At 45.1% G+C, this 27588-nt stretch overlaps 1 protein-coding gene across 1 annotated transcript in view; it reads right to left on the minus strand.

Annotated features, from left to right (window-relative positions):
- SKP2 (S-phase kinase associated protein 2) overlaps positions 1-27588 on the minus strand; it is a 67468-nt gene that overhangs the window by 25443 nt on the left and 14437 nt on the right. The window contains exons 4-6 of the mRNA XM_033929218.1: positions 24174-24317; positions 23301-23435; positions 780-878 (exon numbers count right to left, since the gene is read on the minus strand). Of these exons, the coding sequence (XP_033785109.1) occupies positions 780-878; positions 23301-23435; positions 24174-24317 (378 nt within the window). The remainder of the gene's footprint in view (positions 1-779; positions 879-23300; positions 23436-24173; positions 24318-27588) is intronic.

Below are 27588 nucleotides of genomic sequence, written 5' to 3' on the forward strand. Positions count from 1 at the left end.
ACAAGCAGAGCAGATCAGAACACAAAACTTTTCAACTTGCTTGCAGAAAAGAAAAACTGAAGAGGGTACTACAGTCCACTGGGGAAGGATGTAGAGTTGGAAAGATGCGACTGATACTCTTCTGCAACAACTCGCAACCAGGGGATAATCGCCTATCGTACAGACTCCTTTGTATGTAACAGAATTACAGTTACCTATTTAGAGTAACTAGTTGCTTTTTCTTTACCGATACCACATCCAAGAATATTTATGATAAAAGCTTTCTGTGAATATTGCTTAACTTCATCTCTTGATGCTTATTTCAAGGTTAGACCAACTTACACCAACCACATCCTGTCATATTGCACTAGTTACTCTTCAAAAGTAATTAGTTACTGGGATAGTGAATAAGTAGTTATTACTTTGATTACTGCAAGAAAGTAATTATCTGTAGTAACTATTTACTAGGAACTCAACATCACAACACTGACCACAAACATTCCACCAAAACATTTATGTTATTATATACTGTATTATTACACTCCACTATGTACTTTTCTTGTGCTTAATAAAGGTTTAATATGAATTCTGAAAATAGATAAGGACTTGAAGGCCCATCTTATCAATCCAGTTTTGAAATCCACACGGATAAATACCCAACAAATATATATACTAAGAATACAATTTACACTATAAGAAAATGGTTCTAAATACACTAGATGAGATGTCACTAAAAGAAATGCCACTATTATCTATCTGATCAAAAATTTTAAAAAGGGTCTTATCAAACCTCATCTTACCTATTGCATGTCTTTAATAGTTCTTCCAATGCTGTTGATGAGAAACCAGAGCACCCAGAGAGGTTTAATCGCACCAAATCTGAATTCTGAGCAATAGATCTGGGGGAGAAGTACATATTTCTACAAATTATCAACGTCACACAACAGCAGCACATAGAGGACAATTTTCATAACAGTCACACCATTGCCAAGTCTGATTCTCAAAAGGGATAGTACTCAGCAGTAGTTACAGAGAGAGTGTTAGAGAAAAAGAGTGAGAGAGAGACACACACAGAAACTGACTCACCATGGGAATTAGATGATGGTGGAAGAGACAGACTGAATAGAACTGGCTAGAGTTTGGGGGAGGGAACAGAAGAAACTAATGGGGACTTGAGAGAAGATAGAGAGAGAAACAGGCTGGTGGAGACTACCTGGAGAAGAAAAGAAAGACCAGTTTGGGGAAGAGACAGGGAGAGAGACTGATGGGAAGTGGCTTGGAGGTAAACAAACTAATGGCAATATGAAAGAGAGATGAAATAAAAAGAGGGCCAAAGGGCATAGGTGTTTCCTCATCTCCTTCCTTTGCTTTAGGCAACTCTGGTACCCCCCTCTATCTTAATGCCAGCTTTGAGCTGGCATTAGGGTTTCCAGTGGTAAGTGCAGTCATATTTTCAGGATATCTGCAATAGAAGCAAGGTGTACCAGTCTCTAATGGATATTCTTGTATATATTGCATATACTGTAAAATTCCTTTAACTCTGTGAACTGTGACTTCATTTGGAATGGCTCATGGAATTTTTTGGCTCATGTAAACCAAGATGGCTGCCCCCTGTTCTTATTTAATTTTTCTGTATATTTAAATTTCTTGGTCAATCAACACAAAAATGATGGCAGATAAAGGCCAAATAGCCCATCCTCAGCATCCACTATCCCATCCTCTCCCTAAGAGATCTCACGTGCCAGACCCACACTTTCTTGAATTCAGACACAGTTTGTTTCCATCACCTCTACTGGGAGACTATTGCATGCATCTACCAGCCTTTCTGTAAAAAGTATTTCCTTAGATTACTCCTGAGCCTATCACCTCTTAACATTATTCTATGCCTTCTCACTCTGGAATTTCCTTTAGACTGAAAGAGACTTACCTTGTGTATTTATGCCACCTAGGTATTTAAACATCTCAATCATATCTCTCCTCTCCCCCTTTTCCTCCAAAGTATACATATTGAGAGCTTTAAATCTATTCCCATACGCCTTATGGTGTAACCCAACAACCATCCTGTTTATATCTTTTTGAAAGTGCGATCTCCAGAATTATACACAATATTATAAATGAGGTCTCACCAGAGTCTTACATAAGGGCATCGATACCTCTTTTCTCCTGCTGCCTATTCCTCTCCCTATGCACCCAAGCATCCTTCTAGCTTTCGCCATCACCTTTTCAACTTGTTTGGCCACCTTAAGATCATCACATACTATCACACCCAAGATCCCCCTCCTTTTTCGTGCACTAAAGTTCTTTACCCCCTAAACTGCACCATCCTCTCAGGTTTCTGTAGCCCAAATGTGACTTTGCATTTCTTAGCATTAAATCTTAGCTGCCAAATTTCAGACCATTCCTTAAGCTTCGCTAGGTCCTTCCTCATGTTTTCAACACCATCAGGTTTTTGGTATGATCCGCAAAGAGTCAAATCTTATCTGACAGCTCTTCAGCAAGGAAAGATTAGGTTCACACCTTGGTAATCATCTTTCTTGTAAACCCAAACTCTTCCTAAACAAACCATCCCATCTCGTGAGACCTCTTGTAGGAAGCTTCATTTGCATAGTTTTGCTCTTCCTCTCTTACCCGAGGACTGCCATCCAACTTCCAGTGTGTGACAAAGCAGTTATTCCTGGAAGAATCAACTCTTCACCATTTTAAGACGAATTTAAAAACAATTATTTTTCTTAATGCTTTCGAGACCTAAATGCCCTTTTTAGGGCTACATAGTTTTATTCTACTTTTAAACATCCTCCCTTTTGGTTTTTTTCCTACATGTTCTCTCTTTTTACTTGATAAATTGTAGTTCTACCCTTCTTCCCTTTTTTGTTTCTGTTTGTTTTTAAATGTTTTTAATAATGATTATCGTTTTAAAGGATGTATTGTTATTCCATATATGTTTTTAAGACAATGTTCACCGCCTAGAAGGCCGATTGTGCGGTATATAAAATTGTTAAATAAATTTTAAAGTTGAAACTGTAGAGGACACAAAAGAGGGAGGGGTGTAGTGAAACTCCCCAAGAAACAAATCTAAGCTGCTCACATCAGTAAACATCACAACAAAAAAAACATATGTTTTTAAAGAACAGAATAAACAATGAGATTCGGCCTGCGCTAATAGCGTGGGGGAACAGAAATGAGAGATCCCTCCCCTCCGAAGTAAAGGACGCAATATTTCTGTATGGCAATCTTGGTACGGTTGGCCAAATAAACAAGAAGTCCACCTTACAAGTACATATTGAGACAGACAACCGGTGAATCAGAATACCAGGGTGGGCTTCAAGAATAGAGTGAGGGTTTACAAGAAAGCACAGTTACTTACCATAACAGGTGTTATCCAGGGACAGCAGGCAGATATTCTCACTGATGGGTGACCTTACCACGGAGCCCCGGTACTGACCACTTTAAGAACTTGGAAAGTTCTCAGCTGCCCGCACTGCACAAGTGCGAGTGCCTTCCTGCCCGACGTAGGCGCGCAGTCCCTCAGTTAAGTTAAGTCAGCTAAGAAGCCAACCCGGGGAGGTGGGAGGGTTGTGAGAATATCTGCCTGCTGTCCCTGGATAACACCTGTTATGGTAAGTAATTGTGCTTTATCCCAGGACAAGCAGGCATATATTCTCACTGATGGGTGACCTCCAAGCTAACAGAATGGGATGATGGGAAAGTTGGCCATTAGGAAAATAAATTTTGTAATACAGATTAGCCAAAGTGCCCATCCCTTCTGGAGAAAGACTCCAGACAGTAATGAGAAGTGAAGGTATGAACTGAGGACCAGGTGGCAGCTTTGCAGATTTCCTCAATGGGAGTAGACCTGAGGAAAGCAATAGAAGCTGCCATAGCTCGAACTTCATGGACTGTGACACGGCTTTCCAGTGCCAGTCCGGTCTGAGCATAGCAGAATGAGAAGCAGGCGGCTAGCCAGTTGGAAATCGTTCTCTTAGAAACAGGATGACACAAATGAAAGGAAAAGTTGGGGAGAGGTTCTGTGCAGCTTTGTGCGATCCAGGTAGTAAGCCAAAGCTCTTTTACAGTCCAAAGTATTCAAAGCCCGTTCTCCAGGAAGAGAATGAGGCATAGGAAAAGTACTGGTAGAACAATGGACTGATTGAGGTGAAAGTCAGAGACAACTTTAGGAAGAAACTTTGGATGAGTACTGAGAACCACCTTATCATGATGAAAAACTGTAAAAGGTGGATCTGCAACCAGTGCACGTAACTCACTGGCCCTCCTGGCAGAGGTGAGAGCAATAAGGAAGACCACTTTCCAGGTGAGAAATTTGAGATGAGCTGTAGCCATTGGTTCAAACGGAGGCTTCATCAAACTGGAAAGCACCACATTAAGGTCCCAGACTACAGGTGGAGACTTGAGAGGTGGTTTCATATTGAAAAGCCCCTTCATGAATCTGGATACTAGAGGATGAGCAGTAAGAGGTTTCTCCTGCATTGGTTCATGATAAGCATTAAAAGCACTTAGATGGACTCTAATGGATGTAGATTTAAGACCAGAGTCAGACAAAAAAAGAAGGTAATCTAACACCAATTCCACTGCCAAGGAAGTGGGATCATGATGATGAAGTAAACACCAGGAAGAAAACCGAGTCCACTTCTGTTGGTAACATTGTTGTGTGGCCGGTTTCCTGGAAGCATCAATGATTTGACGAACAGGCTGAGAGAGGAGCGTTTGAGTAGAACTCAGCCTGAGAGAAACCAAGCTGTCAGGTGTAGAGACTGCAGGTTGGGATGTAGAAGGGATTGCTGATTCTGAGTAAGCAGAGTAGGAAACACTGGAAGTAGTATGGGTTCTCTAGAACTGAGTTGCAGAAGAAGGGAAAACCAATGTTACCTGGGCCACTGTGGAGCAATGAGAATCATGGTGGCTGCTTCTCTCTTGAGCTTGAACAGAGTTCTCAACATGAGAGGAAGTGGAGGGAAAGCATATAGAAACAGACCTGTCCAATCCAGGAGAAAAGCATCCGCCGCCAGACAGAGAGGAGAGTAAAGTCTGGAACAAAATTGGGGCAATACGGACTGGAGAGTTACAGAGTTGAGAGTCCATTCGTGAGGTTGGAGAATTCTGCTGAGGTTGTCTGATAGGGAATTCTGCTCGCCTTGAATGTAGACAGCTTTCAGGAACAGATTACGAGCTGTCGCCCAAGACCAAATCTTTTGAGCCTCCTGACACAACAGGAGAGAACCCGTGCCTCCCTGTTTGTTGATGTAGTACATTGCTACTTGATTGTCCGTGCAAAGGAGGAGGACTTGGGGACAGAGAAGATGTTGAAATGCCTTGAGGGCATAAAACCAAAGCCTTCAGTTCCAGGAAATTGATGTGGAATTTCTTCTCTCTGGCAGTCCAAAGACCCTGAGTCTGCAGATCGTCCATATGCGCCCCCCAGGCATAAGGGGACTTGTCGGTGGTGATGATCTTGTGATGAGGTGGTAAGTGAAAAAGAAGACCTCTGGAAAGATTGGATGAGGTCATCCACCAACGAAGAGACTGCAGAAGAAATGATGTAACATATGTGCTTCGAGAGACAATCCGTCGCTTGAGACCACTGGGACGCTAGAGTCCACTGAGGGGTTCGCAGATGGAGTCTTGCCAAGGGTGTGACATTGACCGTGGAGGCCATGTGTCCCAGAAGAACCATCATATGTCTGGCAGAGCTGGTCTGAAGAGGAAGCAATTGCTGACAGAGATGAATGAGAGTCTGAAGTTGATCTGGTAGAAGAAACGCCCTCTTAAGAGTGGTGTCTAGAATCGCCCCAATGAATTGAAGACACTGCGTCAGAATGAGATGTGATTTGGGGAAGTTGACTTCGAATCCCAGAAGCTGAAGAAAGGAGATGGTTTGAGATGTTGCTTGAACCACCCTCTGAGATGAAATATCCTTGATCAACTAGTCGTCCAGGTAAGGAAAGACCTGGAGACCGTGTAAACACGGAGAGACAGCCACCACAATCAGGCATTTCATGAATACTCTGGGAGAAGATGCCAGACCAAAAGGAAGCACCTTGTACTGGTAATGATATTGATTTATCTGAAACCGATAGTACTTCCAAGAGGCCTGATGCATGGGAATATGCCTGTAGGCTTCTTTGAAGTCTAGGGAGCATAGCCAATCATTGAGATTGAGACGAGGATACAGGAGAGCCAATGACAACATCTTGAATTTTTCTCTGACCAAGAATTTATTTAGAGCTCTGAGATCCAAGATGGGTCTGAGTCCCCCCGTCTTCTTGGGGACTAAGAAGTAATGGGAGTAAAAACCTCTTCCCTGTTGATCAAGAGGAACTGTTTCGATGGCATTTAGCAGAAGAAGAGATTGCACCTCCTGGAGAAGAAGGGAGGACTGTGCAGGGTCCAAAACAGACTCTTTTGAAGAACATTCTGGAGGAAGAGTCTGGAAATGAAGAGTGTAACCCTGACGAACGATGGTGAGGACCCAATGATCGGTGGTAATGAGTTACCAACGACTGATGAACAACTGAAGACGACCCCCTATGGGCTGGGGTAATGGAGGAGAAATGCTGATATTGGCTATGCTCCGAAGAAACCGGTCAAAAGGGCTGCTGAGGTTTAGGTTGAGCAGCCAGTTGTTTCTGTTATTGGCGAGACTGCTATTGTTGAGGCTGCGGTGGTTGCAAAGGCCTAGCAGCAAACCTACACTGATAAGTAGACTGTGGCCTGTAAGGACGAGCAGGGGGAGGCTTTTTCTTGTTTTTAATCAAAGTATCCCATCTGGTTTCATAAGCTGACAACTTTTGGGTCGTGGTATCTAAAAACTCACCAAAAAGTTCATCGCCCAAACAAGGAGCATTGGCGAGACGATCTTGATGGTTAACATCCAGCTCAGAGACTCGAAGCCAAGCCAAGCGGCGCATAGCTACAGACATGGCAGTAGCACGAGATGTAAGCTCAAAGGTATCATAAATAGAGCGAACCAAAAACTTCCTCAATTGCAACAAGAAATCAACATACTGCTGCAAAAGAGGAACTTTGCGATCAGGCAAGTATTTCTGTAGAGCAGACACTTGTTGTATTAATGATTGAGGTAAAAGGAAAAATGGAAAGCATAATTTCCAGACCGATTGGCAAGCGTGGAATTTTGAAATAAACGCATACCAAAACGGTCCATTGTTTTACCCTCCCTGCCAGGAGGGACAGAAGCATAAACACTGGCACCTGCAGATTTTTTTAAGCGTAGACTTCACAAGAAGTGACTCATGAGAAAGCTGAGGCTTATCAAAACCAGAAGAGCCACCACTCTGTAGAGTGAGTCCAGTTTACGAGGAGCCCCAGGAACAGTTAGAGGGGTTTCCAGATTCTTATAAGTCTCCCTGAGAATATCATGAAGAGGGAGCTTAAGAAACTCTTTAGAAGGCTGCTCAAAATCTAATGCATCTAAAAGCACAGTTACTTACCGTAACAGGTGTTATCCAGGGACAGCAGGCAGATATTCTTGACTGATGGGTGACGGCACCGACGGAGCCCCGGTACGGACAATTTTAGAGTGATTGCACTCTAAGAACTTGGAAAGTTCTGGTAGGCCGCACCGCGCACGTGCCTTCCCGCCCGACAGAGGCGCGCGGTCCCCAGTTAGGATAAGCCAGCTAAGAAGCCAACCCGGGGAGGTGGGAGGGACGCAAGAATATCTGCCTGCTGTCCCTGGATAACACCTGTTACGGTAGGTAACTGTGCTTTATCCCAGGACAAGCAGGCAGCATATTCTTGACTGATGGGTGACCTCCAAGCTAACAAAAAGAGGGATGGAGGGAAGGTTGGCCATTAGGAAAACAAATTTTGCAAAACAGATTGGCCGAAGTGTCCATCCCATCTGGAGAATGCATCCAGAAAATAATGAGATGTAAAAGTATGAACTGAGGACCAAGTAGCAGCCTTGCAGATTTCCTCAATAGGAGTGGAACGGAGGAAAGCTACAGATGCTGCCATCGCTCGGACTCTATGGGCCGTGACAGAACCTTCCAGTGTCAGTCCGGTCTGAGCATAACAGAATGAAATGCACGCTGCCAGCCAATTAGACAACGTACGTTTAGAAACAGGACGTCCCAATTTATTCGGATCAAAGGACAGAAAGAGTTGGGGAACTGATCTGTGGGGTTTCGTATGCTCTAGATCAGGGGTGTCAAAGTCCCTCCTCGAGGGCCGGAATCCAGTCGGGTTTTCTGGATTTCCCCAATGAATATGCATTGAAAGCAGTGCATGCAAATAGATCTCATGCAGATTCATTGGGGAAATCCTGAAAACCCGACTGGATTCCGGCCCTCAAGGACCGACTTTGACACCTGTGCTCTAGATAGTAAGCTAGAGCCCTTTTACAATCCAAAGTATGCAGAGCCTGTTCCCCAGAATGAGAGTGAGGTTTTGGAAAGAAGACAGGCAGAACAATGGATTTGTTGAGATGGAATTCAGAGACAACCTTAGGGAGAAACTTTGGATGTGTACGCAGAACCACCTTGTCATGATGAAAGACCGTAAAAGGTGGATCTGCAACTAGTGCATGTAGCTCACTGACCCTCCTGGCAGAGGTAAGAGCAATAAGGAAAAGTACCTTCCAAGTGAGAAACTTGAAAGGAGTGGTAGCCAAAGGTTCAAATGGAGGCTTCATTAAGGCGGAAAGAACCACATTGAGATCCCAGATAACAGGAGGGGCTTTAAGAGGTGGTTTCACATTGAAAAGACCTCGCATGAACCTGGACACCAGGGGATGAGCTGAGAGAAGTTTTCCATGAACCGGCTCATGGAAGGCAGCAATGGCACTGAGATGGACTCTGATGGAAGAAGACTTAAGGCCAGAGTCAGACAAAGAAAGCAAATAATCCAACAATGTCTCCACTGCCAGGGAAGTGGGATCAAGATGGTGAAGAAGACACCAGGAAGAAAATCTTGTCGACTTCTGATGGTAACATTGCAGAGTGGCTGGTTTCCTGGAGGCATCTAGAATGGAACGAACGGGCTGAGACAAAAGAGTATCATGAGAAGTCAGCCCGAGAGATACCAAGCTGTCAGGTGCAGAGACTGGAGGTTAGGATGTAGAAGGGTCTCCTGATGCTGTGTAAGCAGAGAAGGAAACAGTGGAAGAAGAAAAGGTTCCCTGGAACTGAGTTGAAGTAGAAGGGAGAACCAATGTTGCCTGGGCAACCTCGGAGCAATCAGAATCATGGTGGCTCGTTCCCTCTTGAGCTTGAACAAGGTTATCAACATGAGAGGCAGAGGAGGGAAAGCGTACAGGAACAGATTGGACTAGTCGAGGAGAAATGCATCCGCTGCCAGACGGTGAGGAGAGTAGAGTCTGGAGCAGAATAGGGGCAGCTGGTGATTGTGAGGAGCTGCAAAGAGGTCTATCTGAGGAGTGCCCCATTGAGCGAAGATGGACTGTAGAGTGAAAGGATCGAGTGTCCACTCGTGAGGCTGAAGAATTCTGCTGAGCTTGTCCGCTAAGGAATTCTTTTCTCCCTGAATGTAGATAGCTTTCAGGAATAGATGGTGATTTATGGCCCAAGTCCAGATCTTCTGGGCTTCCTGGCACAAGAGGCGAGAGCCCGTCCCACCCTGCTTGTTGATGTAGTACATCGCAACTTGATTGTCTGTGCACAGCAGGAGAACTTGAGGGAAGAGAAGATGTTGGAAGGCCTTGAGGGTATAAAACATCGCTCTGAGTTCCAGGAAATTGATGTGATGCTTCTTTTCCTGGGCTGTCCAAAGGCCTTGAGTTTGGAACTCGTTCAAATGAGCTCCCCAGGCATAAGGGGAGGCATCGGTGGTGATGACTAGTTGATGAGGAGGTAGATGGAGCAGAAGACCTCTGGATAGATTTGAGGATATCAACCACCATTGTAGAGACTGACGAAGAGATGATGTGACAGATATGTGACGTGAGCAAGGATCCATCGCTTGGGACCACTGGGTAGCTAGGGTCCATTGAGGAGTGCGCAGGTGAAGACGTGCGAAGGGTGTGACATGAACTGTAGAGGCCATGTGACCCAAGAGTATCATCATTTGCTTGGCAGAGATGGAAAGTTGTAGAAGCACCTGCTGACACAGAGATTGAAGCGTTTGAAGACGGTTGGATGGCAGGAACGCTCTCATGAGGACTGTGTCCAAGACAGCTTCGATGAATTGAAGTCTCTGAGTGGGGATGAGATGAGATTTGGGTAGATTGATCTCGAACCCCAGAAGTTGAAGAAACATGATGGTTTGGTTGGTGGCCAGGAGAACAGTCTGAGGTGAATTGGCCTTGATTAACCAGTCGTCCAGGTAAGGAAAGACCTGAAGGTGGTGAGATCGTAGAAAGGCAGCCACCACAATCAGACATTTGGTGAACACTCTTGGAGAGGAGGCAAGACCGAAGGGCAGCACCTTGTATTGGTAATGACAACGATTGATCATGAAGCGTAGGTACTGTCTGGAGGCCAGATTGACCGGTATATGAGTGTATGCTTCTTTGAGATCGAGTGAACATAGCCAGTCGCCTTGATTGAGAAGAGGGTAAAGAGTGGCCAGAGAAAGCATTTTGAATTTCTCCTTGACCAAGCATTTGTTTAGATCGCGAAGATCTAGAATGGGTCTTAGATCTCCTGTCTTTTTGGGGACTAGAAAATAACGGGAGTAGAATCCCTGCCCTCTCTGATCTAGAGGAACTTCCTCTATAGCGTTCAGAAGGAGGAGGGATTGAACCTCTTGAAGAAGGAGGGAGGACCGAGGAGTGTTGAAAGCAGACTCTCTTGGCAGATTTTGGGCAGGAGGTATCTGAAAGTTGAGAGAGTAGCCGTGGCGGATGATGTTGAGGACCCACAGGTCCGAGGTGATGATTTCCCAACGGCTTATGAAATGTATAAGGCGTCCTCCTATGGGCTGTGGAAGATGAGTAGAAGGAGGAAGATTGGCTATGTCCTGGAGAACCAAATCAAAAGGGCTGAGTTGACTTTTGAGAAGGAGGAGGTTTCACTTGCTGTTGCTGCTGGGCAGGTAGAGCAGGTTGCCTCTGTTGCTGCCTCTGACGCCTGAGTTGTTGCTGTGTTTGAGGTAAGGGACGAGCCACAAACCTTCATTGGTAGGCTGATTGTTGACGAAAAGGCCTAGAAGGTAGGGTCTTCTTTGTCTTAAGGAGAGTAGCCCATCGAGTCTCATGAGCTGAAAGTTTCTGAGTAGTAGAGTCCATGGATTCTCCGAACAGCTCATCCCCTAAGCAAGGTGCATTGGCCAGTCAATCTTGGTGATTGACATCGAGTTCGGACACTCTGAGCCAGGCCAGTCGTCGCATAGCCACTGACATAGCCGTGGCTCTAGAGGTCAGCTCAAAAGTGTCATAGATTGATCTGACCATGAACTTGCGCAGTTGCAAGAGCGATGAAGAAGTTTGGCGAAAGGCTGATTTCTTACGGTCAGGGAGATATTTCTCAAAAGATGACAAACTTTGAATAAGATGCTTAAGATAAAAGGAAAAATGGAAAGCATAGTTTCCTGACCTGTTCGCTAGCATTGCATTTTGATACAGCCTTTTGCCAAACTTATCCATGGCCTTACCTTCCCTGCCAGGAGGGACAGAAGCATATACACTAGCCCCCGTGGATTTCTTTAAAGTAGACTCTACTAATAAAGACTCATGGGGGAGTTGAGGCTTGTCAAAGCCTGGAATTGGTATAACCTTATATAAGGAGTCCAGTTTACGGGGAGCTCCTGGAATGGTCAAGGGTGTCTCTAGATTTTTGTAAAATGTCTCTCTTAAAATGTCATGGAGAGGCAGCTTGAGAAATTCCCTTGGAGGCTGGTCAAAGTCAAGAGCATCTAAAAATGCCTTGGATTTTTTGGATTCAGCCTCCAAGGGAATAGATAAAGAGTCACACATCTCTTTAAGAAAAGAGGTGAAAGAAGTTGCATCAGGTTTGGAAGATGGATCAAAACCAGAAGGATCCTCGTTCCCTGATGAACACTCTCCCTCAGAGAGGAAAGGCTCTTCTGAATCACCCCACAGATCAGGGTCCCTCACCTGAAAACTGCGTTCTCGTGACTCCGGTGTGGAGGGTTCTAGGTGTCGAGTTTTATGAGTCGACTTACCAGACCTCTGTGAACCGGTACCGGGAGATGTTAAGGGTTGTGCCGGTGCCGATGTTTGAACAGCCTGGTGTCTCGGTTCCGGTGCCAAGACTGGCATTGATACCGAAGAAGTGATGTGCCCCGGTACCGACAAAGTGGATGCCGATAAAGGGGGCTGCTGCACCGTCGGTACCGGCGGCTCAGACCGGACCGGGATTGGAAGGCTCGGAGTCAAAAGAGCAGGGAGTAGCTGTTGGAGTTGTTCCTTTAGCTGGACCTGCAGGACTGCGGCAATGCGCTCGTCCAATGAAGGCACTGGTACCGCTTTTTTCTTCTGCGGTACCTTGGGTGCCGCTCTACACTCCGAAGAGGAACCCGATGTCGAGGGGCTCACCTCAATCGGAGCGCTTTCGTGGGCGCCTCGTGGTCGGCAGGATTGGACTCGCTGCTACTGAGACCGGAGGACGCTCCAACGGGGAAGGCTTCTTAGCCGGCTTACCTGCGGGGTGCGACGCCGGCGCGGTATTGCGCGGTGTCGACGAAGTAGGTGCCGACTGAGATGGAGCCGACGTCGGTGCCGGTGGTGCGGAATCAGACATCTCGGCGCCGAACAATAACTGCTGCTGTATCTGGCGATTTTTAAGTGTTCTCTTCTTTAAAGTCGCACAGCGGGAGCACGTAGACGCTCAATGGTCAGGACCAAGACACTGCAGACACCAGTTGTGCGGGTCTGTCAGTGAAATTGGTCGAGCGCACCGCTGGCACTTTTTAAACCCGGGTTGAGGGGGGCATGAAAGTGAATACGGCTTCTGCCAAATCGAAGGCCGAGGCCTCGATGATGGCAATAGGCCCCGCCGGGGCTAACCGAAAACTGAAGAAAAAAATTAAGTTTTTTTTTTGTTTGTTTTTTTTAAGAAAAGAAAAGAAACAACGGAAATAAAATTTCCAAAAAGGTTTACGCGAGCGGGAAGGCGATATTAAGTAGAAAAAAGAACTTTCAACAGCCGTTGAAAGAAACACGTCTTCTTAGCTCCGCGGAAACTAAGAAACTGGGGACCGCGCGCCTCTGTCGGGCGGGAAGGCACTCGCGCGTGCGCGGTGCGGCCTACCAGAACTTTCCAAGTTCTTAGAGTGCAATCACTCTAAAATTGTCCGTACCGGGGCTCCGTCGGTGCCGTCACCCATCAGTCAAGAATATGCTGCCTGCTTGTCCTGGGATAAAATACTTTACATTTTTTAGAGTCTGACTCCAGAGGAATGGAGAGTGCCTCCGACATGTCCCTCAAAAACTTTGAGAAAGAGGTCTGTTCAGGCTTCGATACAGGCTCTCTAGAACAGTGTTCTTCAACCTTTTTACACCCGTGGACCGGCAGAAATAAAAGAATTATTTTGTGGGCCGGCAAACTAATAGGACTAAAATTTAAAAACCCCGTTTACGCTCCATCTGCACGAGCTCGGTCCCCGCAAACCATCTGATCCCATCTGCACAAGCCGCAATTATGATTTTATATTGAACGTATTTTATTAAAGTATAAAAAGAAACAATATTCTGAACAATTGTGATTTTATAAATACAAATATACAGAGCACGGACCAACAAAACCCCTGTCTCCCCTCCCCTTCACATATATCCCCTCTACTATCAAGAAAACTGAACAAGCCAAGTTCATAGAAATATCATGCTAACAGAATACTGCAGTCCCCAGTTATGTCTCTAGCAGGATATATATTTCAAATCTGATATATTCTAATCACAAAATAGAAATAAAATTATTTGTTTCTACCTTTTGTTGTCTCTGGTTTCTGCTTTCATCTTCTTTTCACTCTCTTCCTTCCAGCGTCTGCCCTCTCTGTCTCTTCAATCCAGCATCTGCCCCTTCCATCTACTGTCTGATGTCTCCCCCTTCCATATGGTATTTGTCTTCTTTCTATGCCCCTCTCCCCTTTCTATCCAGCCTATGCCCCTCTCTCCTTTTTACACAATTCACTCCAGCTTCACTGCTCTCATTTTTATCTCTCCTACACCAGATCTAGCATCTTTGTCCCTCTCAATTTCTCTGCTGACCCCCTTCCCATCTCATTCTTATCTCTCCCCTTCCTCTAATCTCCCTGCAAGCTGTTTCCTTCCTTTTTTCTTCTCCCTTCCCTCCTCCCCCTGTCCAGCAGTAATTCTCTTCCTTTTCCTTTCCCTCCTCCCCTCCCAGCAGCATCTCTCCTTCTCCCTCCCTCCAGGTCCAGTAGCAGCTGTCCCTTTTCCCCCCTTGCCCAGCAGCTTCCCAGACTCCTTTCCCTCCCCCTTCCCAGCAGCATCTCTCCTTCTCCCTATCCAGGTCCAGTAGCAGCTGTCCCTTTTTCCCCTTGCCCAGCAGCTTCCCAGACTCATTTCCCTCCTCCCCTCCCAGCAGCATCTCTCCTTCTCCCTATCCAGGTCCAGTAGCAGCTGTCCCTTTTTCCCCCTTACCCAGCAGCTTCCCAGACTCCTTTCCCTCCCCCCTCCCAGCAGCATCTCTCCTTCTCCCTATCCAGGTCCAGTAGCAGCTGTCCCTTTTTCCCCTTGCCCAGCAGCTTCCCAGACTCCTTTCCCTCCTCCCCTCCCAGCAGCATCTCTCCTTCTCCCTATCCAGGTCCAGTAGCAGCTGTCCCTTTTTCCCCCCTTACCCAGCAGCTTCCCAGACTCCTATCCCTCCACCCTCCCAGCAGCATCTCTCCTTCTCCCTATCCAGGTCCAGTAGCAGCTGTCCCTTTTTCTCCTTGCCCAGCAGCTTCCCAGACTCCTTTCCCTCCTCCCCTCCCAGCAGCATCTCTCCTTCTCCCTTTCTAGGTCCAGTAGCAGCTGTCCCTTTTTTTTTTTTTTTCACCATGCCAGCAGCTTTCTCCCCTCCCAGCAACTCTCCTTACTTGCCAGCGCTGCGATTCAGTTAGGCAGCCTCGGGTCCTTTGTTGGGTCGCACCATCTCTGAGGAAAGCGGAAGTTGCATCATCAGAGGCGGCCCGACTCAGCAAAAGTTCCAAGGCTTCCTTCCTGAATCGCTGCGCTTGTAAGGAGAGCTGCTGGGATGGAAGAAAGTCTGAGGCTCCCCATTATCTCTCCGGCCCTGCGCTTCTCGATCTTGCCGGTCCTGTGCGGACCAGCAGGAAATTGAAGAAGTTGATCTCGCCGGTCCTGCACGGACCGGCAGGAATTTTCTGTGGACTGGCACCGGTCCGCGGACCGGTGGTTGAAGAACTGTGCTCTAGAAGAAACATCACCATCAGAAGCCTCATCTTCTGTCAGGATAGGTTCCTCAGAGTCCTCCCAGAGATCCGAGTCCTTCATCGGAGGAAGTCGTGAGGTGGGTGTCAAAGGCTCGACATGCTTGAGCTTCCACAGTGATTTGCCTGATTTGATCAACATCGTCTCAGGAGATGTATAAGAGGAACGATGTCGAGCTGAATCCGACATCCCACCCGAAGGTAATACTGTCGGCACCGAAGAAACTTTTCGAGGTGTCGAGGCAGTAAAAACAGGCTCAACAAACGTTGATGCCGGGACGGATGGCTCAGACCTGGTCGGTGCCGCCAAGGTCGATACCGAAACCATTTGCTCAGAATGAACCAGCAGCACTGGAAGCAAAATTTGCAATTGCTCTTGTAACTGGACTTTAAGCACGGCAGCAATTGTGTCCTCGAGAGACTGCACCGATACTGCTTGCTTTTTCGCCGATACCTTTGGTGCTGCTCTGCACTCCGGAGATGAGGAGGCCAATGACGAGGCACTCACCTCTATCAGAGCTGAGCGTTTTTTAGGATGCCTCGAGGTCAGCAGTACTTGGCTCACTGCAGTAGTGATCTGAGGACCTGTAAAGGTAGGGGAAGGCTTCTTAGCCGGCTTACTCAAGGACTGCGACACCGAAGGGGAATCCTGCGATGTCGAATGATGTGAAGTTGACTTCGGCGTGGATTCCGACGCCGGGACCAATGCTGAATCACCTTCCATAGCGGACCTGAACAGCAACTTTTGTTGAATTTGGCGGTTTCTGAGGGTCCTTTTCTGAAGAGAAGAACAATGGGTGCAGGATTCAGCCGTGTGGTCTGGCCCTAGACACTGGAGATACCAGCGATGCGCACTTCTTAAAACCCATAGACGGTCGGGACATGGAGGGAAAAATAGCCTCAGCGAAATCGAAGGTCGAGGCTTGGAACAGGCCCTGCAGGGCCGAGATCGCGAAAGAGATAAAGTAAAAAAAAATTTTTTTTAAATGAAAAAGAAAAGATTAAAGAAACAAAGTATGAAGAAAAAAAGAATAAAATGAAGCCGCGTGAGCGGGAAGGCAGCAAAATATTGACGCACACGATTGAGCAACTGACTAGCTCCGCAGAAACTAGAAAACTGAGGCAGGAAGGCACTCGCGCATGCGCGGTGCGGGCAGCCAAGAACTTTCCAAGTTCTTAAAGTGGTCCGTACCGGGGCTCCGTGGTGACATCACCCATCAGAGAGAATATATGCCTGTTTGTCCTGGGATAAAGAATATTACCAAGGTAAGAACTTAATCTTTCCTTCTTGTACAACCACACTCTATTCTTGAACAAACAGGACATAACATAGCAGTCCCTCCAACTTAGGGTGGGACTGATAAGCTAGCTACCAGGATATATGATCCAAATGCAGAATTCCCCTTGGCCACCACATCCATCCTGTAAAACTTCATGAATACGTGAGAAGACCTAGTGGCTATACAAATCTCTTCTGAGGAAATCACTGAAGATTCTGCCCATGAAGAAACCACACCTCACGTAGAGTGGGCTTCCACCGAAATAGAAGGCCGCTTTCCAGTTGTGGTACAGGCGGATGAAATGATGCTGCCCTTAAGGGCTGCTCCAACCAGGACAGAGAGATGATTTGACAAATGAAATTTATTTGTGACATCCAAACCGCAACAAAAGCCTGTGCACTACCAGAGATTTAACACTCTATAATGTTTATTAGAACCTGAGAGCATCTAGGCTGGCCAATGCACATCCTGATTGACGTGGAAAGCAAAACCACTTCTGGCAAGAAAAATGAAACCAAGTGCAGGGTCCCACTTGAATATGTAATCCAAAGAAAGGGATCTCTGCAGGATAAAGCCTGAAGCTCAAACACTCTATGGGTGGAGATAATGGCTATCAAAGAAACTGTCTTGACATAACATAACATCGTACTTCTTAACTGTGTAACCATGAGTTCTACGTGGTTTACAAAAGATTAAAAATAAGAACAAATTAAGGATGACTGAAGAAAAATTAATTGATTAAATATTTAGAAAAAAGATGTTTTCAATTGAGTTCTAAAGTATTTATATGAATGGGCTCCAAGCAATAATAATCAAAATTCTTTATCATGTGAGGCTGCCTGGAATGCCAAGGTATGATTAAGAAATCTCTTACTTTTACAGCCTTGTACTGACGGAGAAATGAACAAAGCATGAGATTTCCTACTATATTTATGAGATGCTATAGAAAATCTATTAGCCATGTAAGCTGGAGCAGTTTCATATATAACCTTATAACAAAAGCAGCCTAACTTAAACAGAACACGCATCTCCATTGGCAGCCAGTGTAACTCACAGTAAAAAGGAGATACATGATCATACTTTTTGAGATCATAGATCATTCTAACCATCAGAGAAGCTGGGCCCAGCGACTCATAGGGTAAACTTGCAAGTGCCCTGAGAAATAGATTAAGATTCCAAGTCAGAAACAACTGACGCATTTGAGCTGTTACCCAGCTTGATTAGCGATTAACACACGTGCACTGCGCTCTGCGCCAAGAGGTGCTTAGAAGTAATAGCAATCACACATATATTACCAGTTCAATATTATAATTTATTTATTACCGGTAATGTTAATCTTACATGTCTCAGAAATCATATGTGTGATGAGTCCCATCAGGCGTGAAATTTGCACCTCTCCTGATGGTCTCTCAGAGTCTATACTGGTCCGTTCCTTTTATATTTTTCACAAGGCAGTATGACATCACACTTGTCAACCAATCCATTAACAGAGGCTGTCCTTAAATTTGGACAAAGGAAATTCCTTTACAAGTTTTTCAAACTCAAAAACAAAGTTTTTAAAGTCATATTTTTGTTTACATTAATTTCTGAATATGCATAAACATTTTCTTACATATCCAAAGAAACTTTGAATCCAAACCTGCTTTCTGTGTCAGACAAAAACTTGCTTTGGAAAACTGACAGTTTCAAGTTTCACTGACACACACACAGAAGACCCAGACCAGACCCAGACCCCTTCCTATGCTGGTACAGTGTCTCCAATTCTAACTTAACCATTTCCAGATGTTGCCTCAGGATTTCTCCTTAAAGTTTCTTGCATCTTATATATATCTATATAAAACCTTTAAATATAAGTACAAGTCATTTTCTCACATCATTCATAGCATCCATCATTCATTTGGGGCCCCATTCACACATCCAACACGGTATATTACATTCATACTTAATACAAGACGGGTTTCTCTGTTATACCCCATTGGAATGTGAAATCAAGCTACCCAGCTCAAGCACATCTGTTATCAATTAGACCATGAAACTCAAGGCGGGTAAACCTGAACAAAGAAAACAGAAAGACAGAACCCAAAATGGAGTCATTAGAGTTCTTTACCTGATTTCCTCTATGATTCTGGCGTACCTAACACCTTACACAAATAGTGAATTCCCCTTTTCCTATGCTATATATCGGTTTCCTGATCTTTTATTATCCTGACTTATTCAAAGTTTTAAATGTGTTTGCATGTATATAAGACCCTCTGATCAAAACTAGGAAGGTCTCTGTCACGCCCTGCTAACGCTTCTGCGTAGTATGCGCCAACCCAGGCCTCTTCAAGTTCTAATGTGGACTTTTTGGATGGTCCTCAGGAGGGGAAGGGGGTTAAAGACAACACTACTGTCCCCTTCAAGCGCCTCGCAGCACATGGAACATGGTCGCTCCTCCAAAAGCCATTCATCGCAAATAGGGCATGAATCTGAAGTATCCTGCCCCGAGGAGTCCATTCTACCTGTTTTCTTTCAAACACAAGGTGTTTTGAGGCAGATAAAAGCTTTTAAATTCAAACTGGGAAATCCAAGACTGTCACCGAGGGAGCAATTTTAACACTACGACGACATGGGAAATCCAAACCGAAAAATAAAAAAAATGGCGATTTTATGATTTTTGGGGTGGGAGAACCTAGGACTAACCTCCAAACCACCCAAAACCTGATTTTGGAGACCCCCCAAAAATCAATCTCACAGGCTGTCACTGTGCCATGCTATGTGCTGGGAGCTGCAACATGGAAGCTGTAACAGATTATAGGGAGATCCTCTGTCTCAAGAAGCCTGGAACTTGGGACTGCCTGTTTCTTCTGACTGCCTCTCAGGCCCAATGTACTCACTGTAACTTGGAGGAACCAAAAGCAAAGTCCACTTGCTGCAACGTCCACTCTGTAAAACTTTGCAAACATGTGTAGAGTGGACCAAGTCACAACTCTACAAATCTCAGCTGGAGAGACTGCCCTAGCTTCAACCCATAACGAAGCTACACTCCAAGTCGAATGCACCCTGATGGAAACAGAAGACAAATTTCCCACAGATAATATAGGCTGATGAAATGGCCTTATGGATCAATTTGGAAATTGTGGCCTTGGAAGCGGGTGCATCTTACTTAGTTGAGTTAGTCAGCACAAACAGATGATCAGATATCTAGAGGTCACTCGGTGACCTCTAGATATCAAAGAAGCACTCTTCTCATGTCCAACTTCTTCAAAATGTGGTCCTATTTCTTAGAACCTGTAGACTGGAAGACAGGTAACCAAACTTTTTTATCAAGGTGAAACACTGAAACCACCTTCAGCAGAAAAGGAACAGTGTGCAGAGAGACTCCAGTCTCTGAGATTTTAAGGAAAGGCTATCTACAAGAAAGAGCCTGGAGCTCTGAGACTTGTTTCTCTGAGGTTACAACTACCAGAAAAACTGCCTTTAGCATCAAGTCCAAGTGGGACGCCTCTTCCAGTAGCTCGAATAGAGTTTTGGTGAGGCCTCGCAGAACTACGGTAAGGTCCCATGAAGGGAATGGTGGTTTAACAGTGGTCTGATGTGAAAAGCACCCTTCAGAAATCTAACAATGGCTGGATGAGAAGCCAACGTAGGTCTGCATTCCTGAGCTCTGAAACAAGAGAGCCCTGTGTCTTGGACCCGAAGAGAAGTCACGGTGAGGCCCTTGTCAAGGCTTGCAAAGAGAAAAGCTAACACCACAAAAACCGGAACTGAAAACGGTTTTACATGTTCTTGGGCGCACCAATACTGGAAAGTCTACCACACCTTTAGTGTAGGCAGAGACTGTAGTTGACTTGTTAGACTTGAGAAGGATGGCAATGACCACTTCTGAATACCCTTGGAGACAATGCTTCGCACTCAAGAACCATACCATAAAAGCAAAGTGACCAGGATCCTCCATGCATACTGAACCCTGCGAAAGGATGTCTGGATGCACCTGCAACTGGAGGCCTTGGCCTCTTTGAAGCCACATCAAATCTGCGTACCACAGCCTGTGAGGCCAATCTGGAACCACCAGAATGACCTTTCCCAGATGAGTTGAAGTCTGTTGAAGGATTCGGCCTATCATGGGCCTGGGAGGAAAGACATACAACAGGATGCCCCAAGGCCACAGCTAGACTAGAACATTTAGACCCCTTGCTGCTTGGCTCGCATCTTCAACTGAAGAACTAGTCTGCATTCTTGTTCTTCACTGTTACCATGAGGTCAAATTGTGGATGATCCTAGTGCCAAAACAATGGCTTGAAATGCTGCCGTCAACAACGTCCACTCGCCCAGATCCAAGGTCTGTCTGCTGAGGAAGTCAGCTTGAACATTGTCCACTCCCACAACGTGCACTGCCGATAGCGCATGGAGATGATGCTCCACTCAGTGAAAGTACAAATTTTCAACTGTGGCTATAACAATCTTCAAGCCTTCCCTTGTAATATCTTGTTCAACATACAAAAGTGCGGAAGGACTCAAAACATTTTCAAAATAAACAGTAGCTTGTATCTCACGGACCTCAGTGGTACCGTCTGCATGCCACTAAACTTTTAGAACATGCAGAATTAATGGCACCCCTAATCGTCATTGGTCCCTTATATTTTTTAACATTTTTAAAGATAATTTTGTTTTAAATTTATATTTCAAAAACGTATTACTTATCTTTAGCTACGCGGATGGGGGTACGCACTCTGACGTAGACTACGTTTCGCCCCTCAGGGCTGTATCAAGGAATCCCCCTCAAATATACCAGCTCATGCTCCCCACGTCAGGTTTAAAGACAGTGAAAGAGCATGTGGGCTTCCAGACAAAGATGTACTCTTGGTGCCTCCCACTGTAGCATTGTTGGAGAAGAGTCTGACTCTTGACCTGCAATTTCATCAGAGCCAACTGAATGGCATGCAGCTCTAGCTTGTTGATCGACCCAAGTCTTCTGAGAGGGCGTCCAATGTCCCTGAATCAGATGACAGTTGCAATTAGCTTCCCAGCTTAGGAGACTGGCATCTGTTGTCACGACCACCCAGGAAGCAATCTAAAGAGGCATGCCCCTGGAGAGGGACCGAAGACTGAGCCACCAATCCATGCTGGCTCAAGTCTTCAGCGTCTAGGGTAGACACTTCTGTAACGTGTATCTGTAAAGACCAGCATGAGAGCAATGCGGACTACAGAGGACACATGTGGGCTCTTGCCCAAGGCACCACATCTATTGTGGATGTCATGGACCTCAGGACCTGAAGATAGTCCCATGCCAATGGAACCAACTTGTCTAGGAGACAAGAAATCAGAGCACAGCTTCTGTCTGCGTGCCTCTGGAAGATAGACACGACCATCAGCTGTGTCGAACAAGACTCCCAGGTATTCCAGGGATTATGTAGATGACAAATTGTTCTTCTGGTAATTTACTTCTTCAATGCTGATCATCGGGCAGCCAGTCAGACATGGCGTCCGACTGCACCCCCACCTCTGTGGACCGACAGATGCTCTACCAGAAGGGGGGGGGTGAATGTGTGTGAAAAATGCAGCCGGCACCGCTGAACCTCCTACAGAAGCCTAAGAGCCTGCACTCAAACTCCTGTTAAGCAGTAGGTAAGGGATGGTAAGCAGGGATGGCCCAGAGCTCCAAAAAGACTTGTACAGGCTGACTAACAGCTACCACCAGGGACCTGTCAGCTGCAGACCTCAGTCTGCTTCTTCTTTACGCAGGCAGAGACGATACTAAAGTTGCAAGCTCCAAGCACTGAAAACATTGAATAAAAGTTGAAAATACCAAATAAAATAAGAAAAAGGGGAAAGCAGAACAAGTTTCCAAGTTTATGTAAAATTTGTTATTCCACTTATCAAATTTCTAGACGGACTACATTTATATAAACTCAGAGGTAAGAACATAAGAATTGCCGCTGCTAGGTCAAACCTGTGATCCATTGTGCCCAGCAGTCCGCTCATGCGGTGGCCCTTAGGTCAAAGACCAGTGCCCTAACTGAGACTAGCTTTACCTGCGTATATTCTGGTTCAGCAGGAACTTGTCTAACTTTATCTTGAATCCCTGGAGGGTGTTTTCCCCTATAACAGCCTCCGGAAGAGCGTTCCAGTTTTCCACCACTCTCTGGGTGAAGAAGAACTTCCTTATGTTTGTACGGAATCTATCCAAATGTGTTGGCTTAGACTGATGTACAGAAGGGTGAAGGAAAAATCTCCATTTGTAATTAGAAACACTCCTTCCAGCTTGAGTGCAAAAGGAAAAACTGCATGTGGCAGTAGAGATCCCGGTGAAGTAGGAGGATCACAGAAAAATTCCAGAGTGAATTCCTTCTGCTTATTGCTCGTGGCCATGGAGAGATAACCTGCTTGCCCAAAATGACACAACCTAGTGCACTGGAAAATTTAACACCACATCTAGCACACTCCCTCTATCCAATGCTCTGGTCACCCAGTCAAAGAAATTGATCAGATTTGTCTGACAAGTAGAGAATGACACGGTGACTGTTTCCTGTGGCTAGCCTTAGGTAACCTGCAGGAACGGGGGGGGAGAAATCGATTGGTTGCCTCAGGTACGGGGACAAGGCCAGTCCTCCTATCACTAATATATCTAACAAAAGGAAATTTATTTTTATGCTTTGCAGTTTGTGTAGCTGTTGTTCTCTTTTGCTCTTACTTCCAATAGTAGATACTTACCTAATGATGTCATCAGAAAGCACCAATCCTTCCAAGCTGAGGTTCTGTATTCTATGGCAGCGGCAAAGAATACTCTGGAGCGCAGAAACATTTATGGTGCAGTTAGACAGATCAATGTGCAGAACACGGAGAGAACTACAACAAAAGAAAAATAGTGTGAAATGACCTGCATAACAAAAAATGTCTGCAGATCCCTGTTTAATCTCGAACAAATGTAATTTAAAAGAATGTAGAGACTTTAACTTAGGTGATTTTGGTTTTAACCATAAATTGAATTTATACAATACTTTTTGTAAAAAAAAAGCACTGTATAATTATACATCAAAAAGCTGCCCTCTGGGGTAGAAAATATGACATTCACCCTTTCTCTCAATGATGCTTCTTCCCGTTCCCCTTGCATGTTCTCTATCCCCACATTGCTGCTTTCTGTATCTTCACTAGCACCTAAATTTAGGAAATTACTCCTAGATTTGTCCAGGCTGGGTTAGCACACCACATCTTTACATAAGGTTAAGACATGAAGATCCATAGATGAATGTAAAAGACCAAACCGAAGTGTTATACTCCAGTCAGATTCAGCACAAGAGTATGGTAAGGCAATTTCTATTTCACACAAAAGTATAGAGGGTTGCTCTATCCAATAGTGTAATCCACAACAGTCATTACATGCCTCCGCAAACCTGTCTTTCATAACATTCGAGAATATTTCTGGCTTTAAACATGGTGTAATCATTGCTAAACCAAAGGCAGAAAATGGGACACAACAACAACCAACAAACCACGATACCAGCAGATACAATGAAGGGTTGAACTGGTCATGGTACAAGGTATTAAGTCACTATAGAGATATCTCTTTTGTTCCGATTTCCTTACCTTGAGTTTTTAAATAAAGGCTCCCCCACACAAGCCCTTGGACAACGGAAAGCAACAACGCCAGTAGAGAGCAGCTGACCAAGCACACCTGGAAGTAGGGTCCTACCCGTTACATCCAAGCTGTACCACAGCGATTCATCAAACCTAGAGGGCAGAAGAATTGGCGTCAACATACCATATTGAAGAATGATTCTCTCAACTTGCCAAGATAAGTTAAAATGACAATAATGAATCCTGCGACACGACCAAAGGATTGGACAAGCACACTTTCTGCTCACAGGTGTTCTGGGGCTATAATCTGGGCAGAATAAGTAGAGTTGCAATGTACACACTTACACACAGAGTGTACAAACACATTTATACCTGTCTAAAAGCAGTCAAAAATTAACAAGAGAGGCAGGTCACATGGAGTAGAGAAGATGTGGCTCCCGCTTGCCCTGTCCTATTAAAAAATGCGAACAGTTGTCCACACGGCAATGTTATTACTATACACACAACAAATGTGGACTCTATAGGACCAAAAAGTAATAATTAGCCTAATATCCCTAAACTCATTAGGAACTAATCAGGACATTTAATTTGCACATCTTATATTATGAAGCACTTAGCTGAGCAGCAACCGCACTACCTCTTGGATTTGAGTTCTGGATCATTAGAATGTCAACGAAATTACCTAGGAAAGAAAAAGAGAAAGACAAGAGTTGCACAGGTTATTTTAAAATGGCAGATCACCAGGCCCAGCAATCTCCTGTAGTGGGCTCCAAGTAGGCTGCAGAGATCATCGCAGAAGTGAAAGCTGCAGCCTACTTGGAGCCCACTATAGGAGACTGTTGGGCCTGATGATTTGACATTTTAAAAATTACCTGTGCAACTCTTGTCTTTCTGTTTCCTAGGTAATTTCATTGACATTCTTCCGATTCAGAGCGCATATCCAAAAGGTAGTGCAGTTGCTGCTCAGCTAAGTGCTTCATAATATAAGAAGTGCAAATTAAATGTCCTGATTAGTTCCTAATTAGCCACTCCAACAAAGTCTCAAGTCATAGAAGGGTGTTTAGCTCAGTCTGCTCTTGCTTAAGCTCCAGATTCACTTTGCACTCCTATTTCTCAACCAATTAAAGGTGATTCATAATGGCAGCCCTGAAATCGATGATTCAGTTAATGGCTTTGGAGTCTGTGGATCAGCTGGAATGCTGGGACGCAGCAGAAGATACTTAACTGTCAGGATTAAGAGGAAAAGAGCCATCCTGGGTTGCTGTTGAGGGAACATGGTCTCACCTTTTAATTTGATTGGGCTTATCTTAGCCCTACAAGTTACTGTTAAGGAAAACGCTTGTGTCATGAGATTTATTTATTTTTTTTTTTACAAGCTGACCCAGGCCCTTTAAGTAGGCTTCTCTTGCTCTGGTGATGTAGAACAGAACTGGAGAACTGTGCAAGGGTTTTTATTAACCCTGGACAATAGGGGGCTTTGGGTTTTAATGATGTAGGTGTTAAGAGGAGGGAGCAATCAAGGGTATTGATTGTGATGAGACCACCTGATAGGTAAGATGAGTCAGGTATGGTTGGGGAGGTGAGTTGGGGTAGTTCTTACAGAGTGGGATGTTGTTGTTAAGTGCTCTCATCACATTACGGAAGGAGTTGGGGAGAGGGCACAGGTGTGCGATACAGGGGAAAGGAGTAATCTCCTATTCTCACAGAGCAGTGGTATTAAGGGAGGTTCATCTAAATGACAGGAGCAATGTTAGGTTAGTGTAGTAAGGGTAGCTGGGACCTTGCCCCCTAGGATATCTTATGGGTCTGGGGTTTTTTATTGCAGGCTACTTTAGAGTGTTGATGCAGTTGCAGAGACAGCTCTGAAGATTATCAACTGGAATGTGGGAGGAATTTCCTCATCAAGCAAGTGCCAGAAATATCCTTCAAGCTCTAAACAAACAGCAAGTTTCTATAGCTCAGTTCCAGGAAGCGCATCTTTTATCTATGGAGCATCAAAGGTTGCAGATATGGTGGGTTGGAATTTGCTGAGTAGGGATTGCAATCCTATTCAGAAAAAGGAGATAATGTGGCAGTCCACAATTCTTATTGGGATTAGACTGGGTTCATCATTTTAGTTCATGTTAGCAGTTAACAATACTACTACTATTATTTCTAGAACGCTACCAGACGTCCCTGCATGAATGAACTCACAATCTAATCAATCAAGACAAACAAGATGCTAGGGTAGGGGTCACAGTTAGCGGGGAATTGTTAAACTGTTGGCTAGGGTGATGAGCAGAGGGCAGTAGGGTTATGAATTGAAGGCAATCTCGAAAAGGTGGGTTTTCAGCCTACTTTTGAATAAGGGAAGGGGTGTGATGCATGGACTCGAGTAGTCTATTCTAGGCATATGGGACAGAAGTTGAAAGAAATGAAGTCTGGAATTGGCATGGTAGGAGAAGGATACAGATAAAAGCAACTTATCTAAGGAATGGAGTGAGGGGCTGAAGAATGCACACAATTGTAGATTAATAAAAGGAGTCTGAACTGTATGCAAAGGCAGATAGGAAGATTTGAGGAGAGGGTTAATGTGAGTGTAGTGAGGTTGGCAGAAGATAAATTGTGATTCAGTGGGATACCTTTTACAAGTAAATTGCAGTAGTTCAAACAAGATGTTATGAAGGTGTGGACAATGGTCTGGGAAGAGTGCTCAGGAACGAAGGGGAGAATTTTGGTGATGTTGTAAACTAAATTAAAAACTTAACCTTATATACAGGGTCTTCAACCAAAGCAAGCTCAACGCGGTTAACAATAAGTTAAAACATAAGAACATAAGAATTGCCACTGCTGGGTCAGACCAGTGGTCCTTCCTGCCCAGCAGTCCGCTCACCCAGCAGTCCCCAGGCCAAAGACCAGTGCTCTAAATGAGTCCAGCCTCACCTGCATACATCCCAATTTAGCAGGAACTTGGCCAGCTTAGTCTTGAAACCTTGGAGGGTGTTTTCCCCTACAACAGACTCCAGAAGAGCATTCCAGTTCTCCACCACTCTCTGGCTGAAGAAGAATTTCCTTACGTTTGTAAGGAATCTATCCCCTTTCAACTTTAGAGAGTGCCCTCTCATTCTCCCTACCTTGGAAAGTGTGAACAGTCTGTCTTTATCTACTAAGTCTACACTTCCCCCTCCCCATTCACGGTTTCGACACTCGCGGTTTCATATATTCGTTAATTTTTTATTTTTTTTTTGGGGGGGGGGGGTAACCATAGTTTACGACGTTCCAGCCTCTCTCCAGCCTTCCTCCTGGCATCCCGGCCTTACCTGGTGGTCTAGCGGGCTTTCGGGGCAGGATCGATCTTCCTACGCTCCTGCCCCGTGTAGATCGTCAATAGGAAATGGCTGCCGTGAGCTCCAGTCGTAGTCTCGAGAGCCGGACGAGAAGTTAT

The sequence above is a fragment of the Geotrypetes seraphini genome, chromosome 1 (assembly GCF_902459505.1).
Source record: "Geotrypetes seraphini chromosome 1, aGeoSer1.1, whole genome shotgun sequence".
NCBI classification, from domain to species: domain Eukaryota; kingdom Metazoa; phylum Chordata; class Amphibia; order Gymnophiona; family Dermophiidae; genus Geotrypetes; species Geotrypetes seraphini.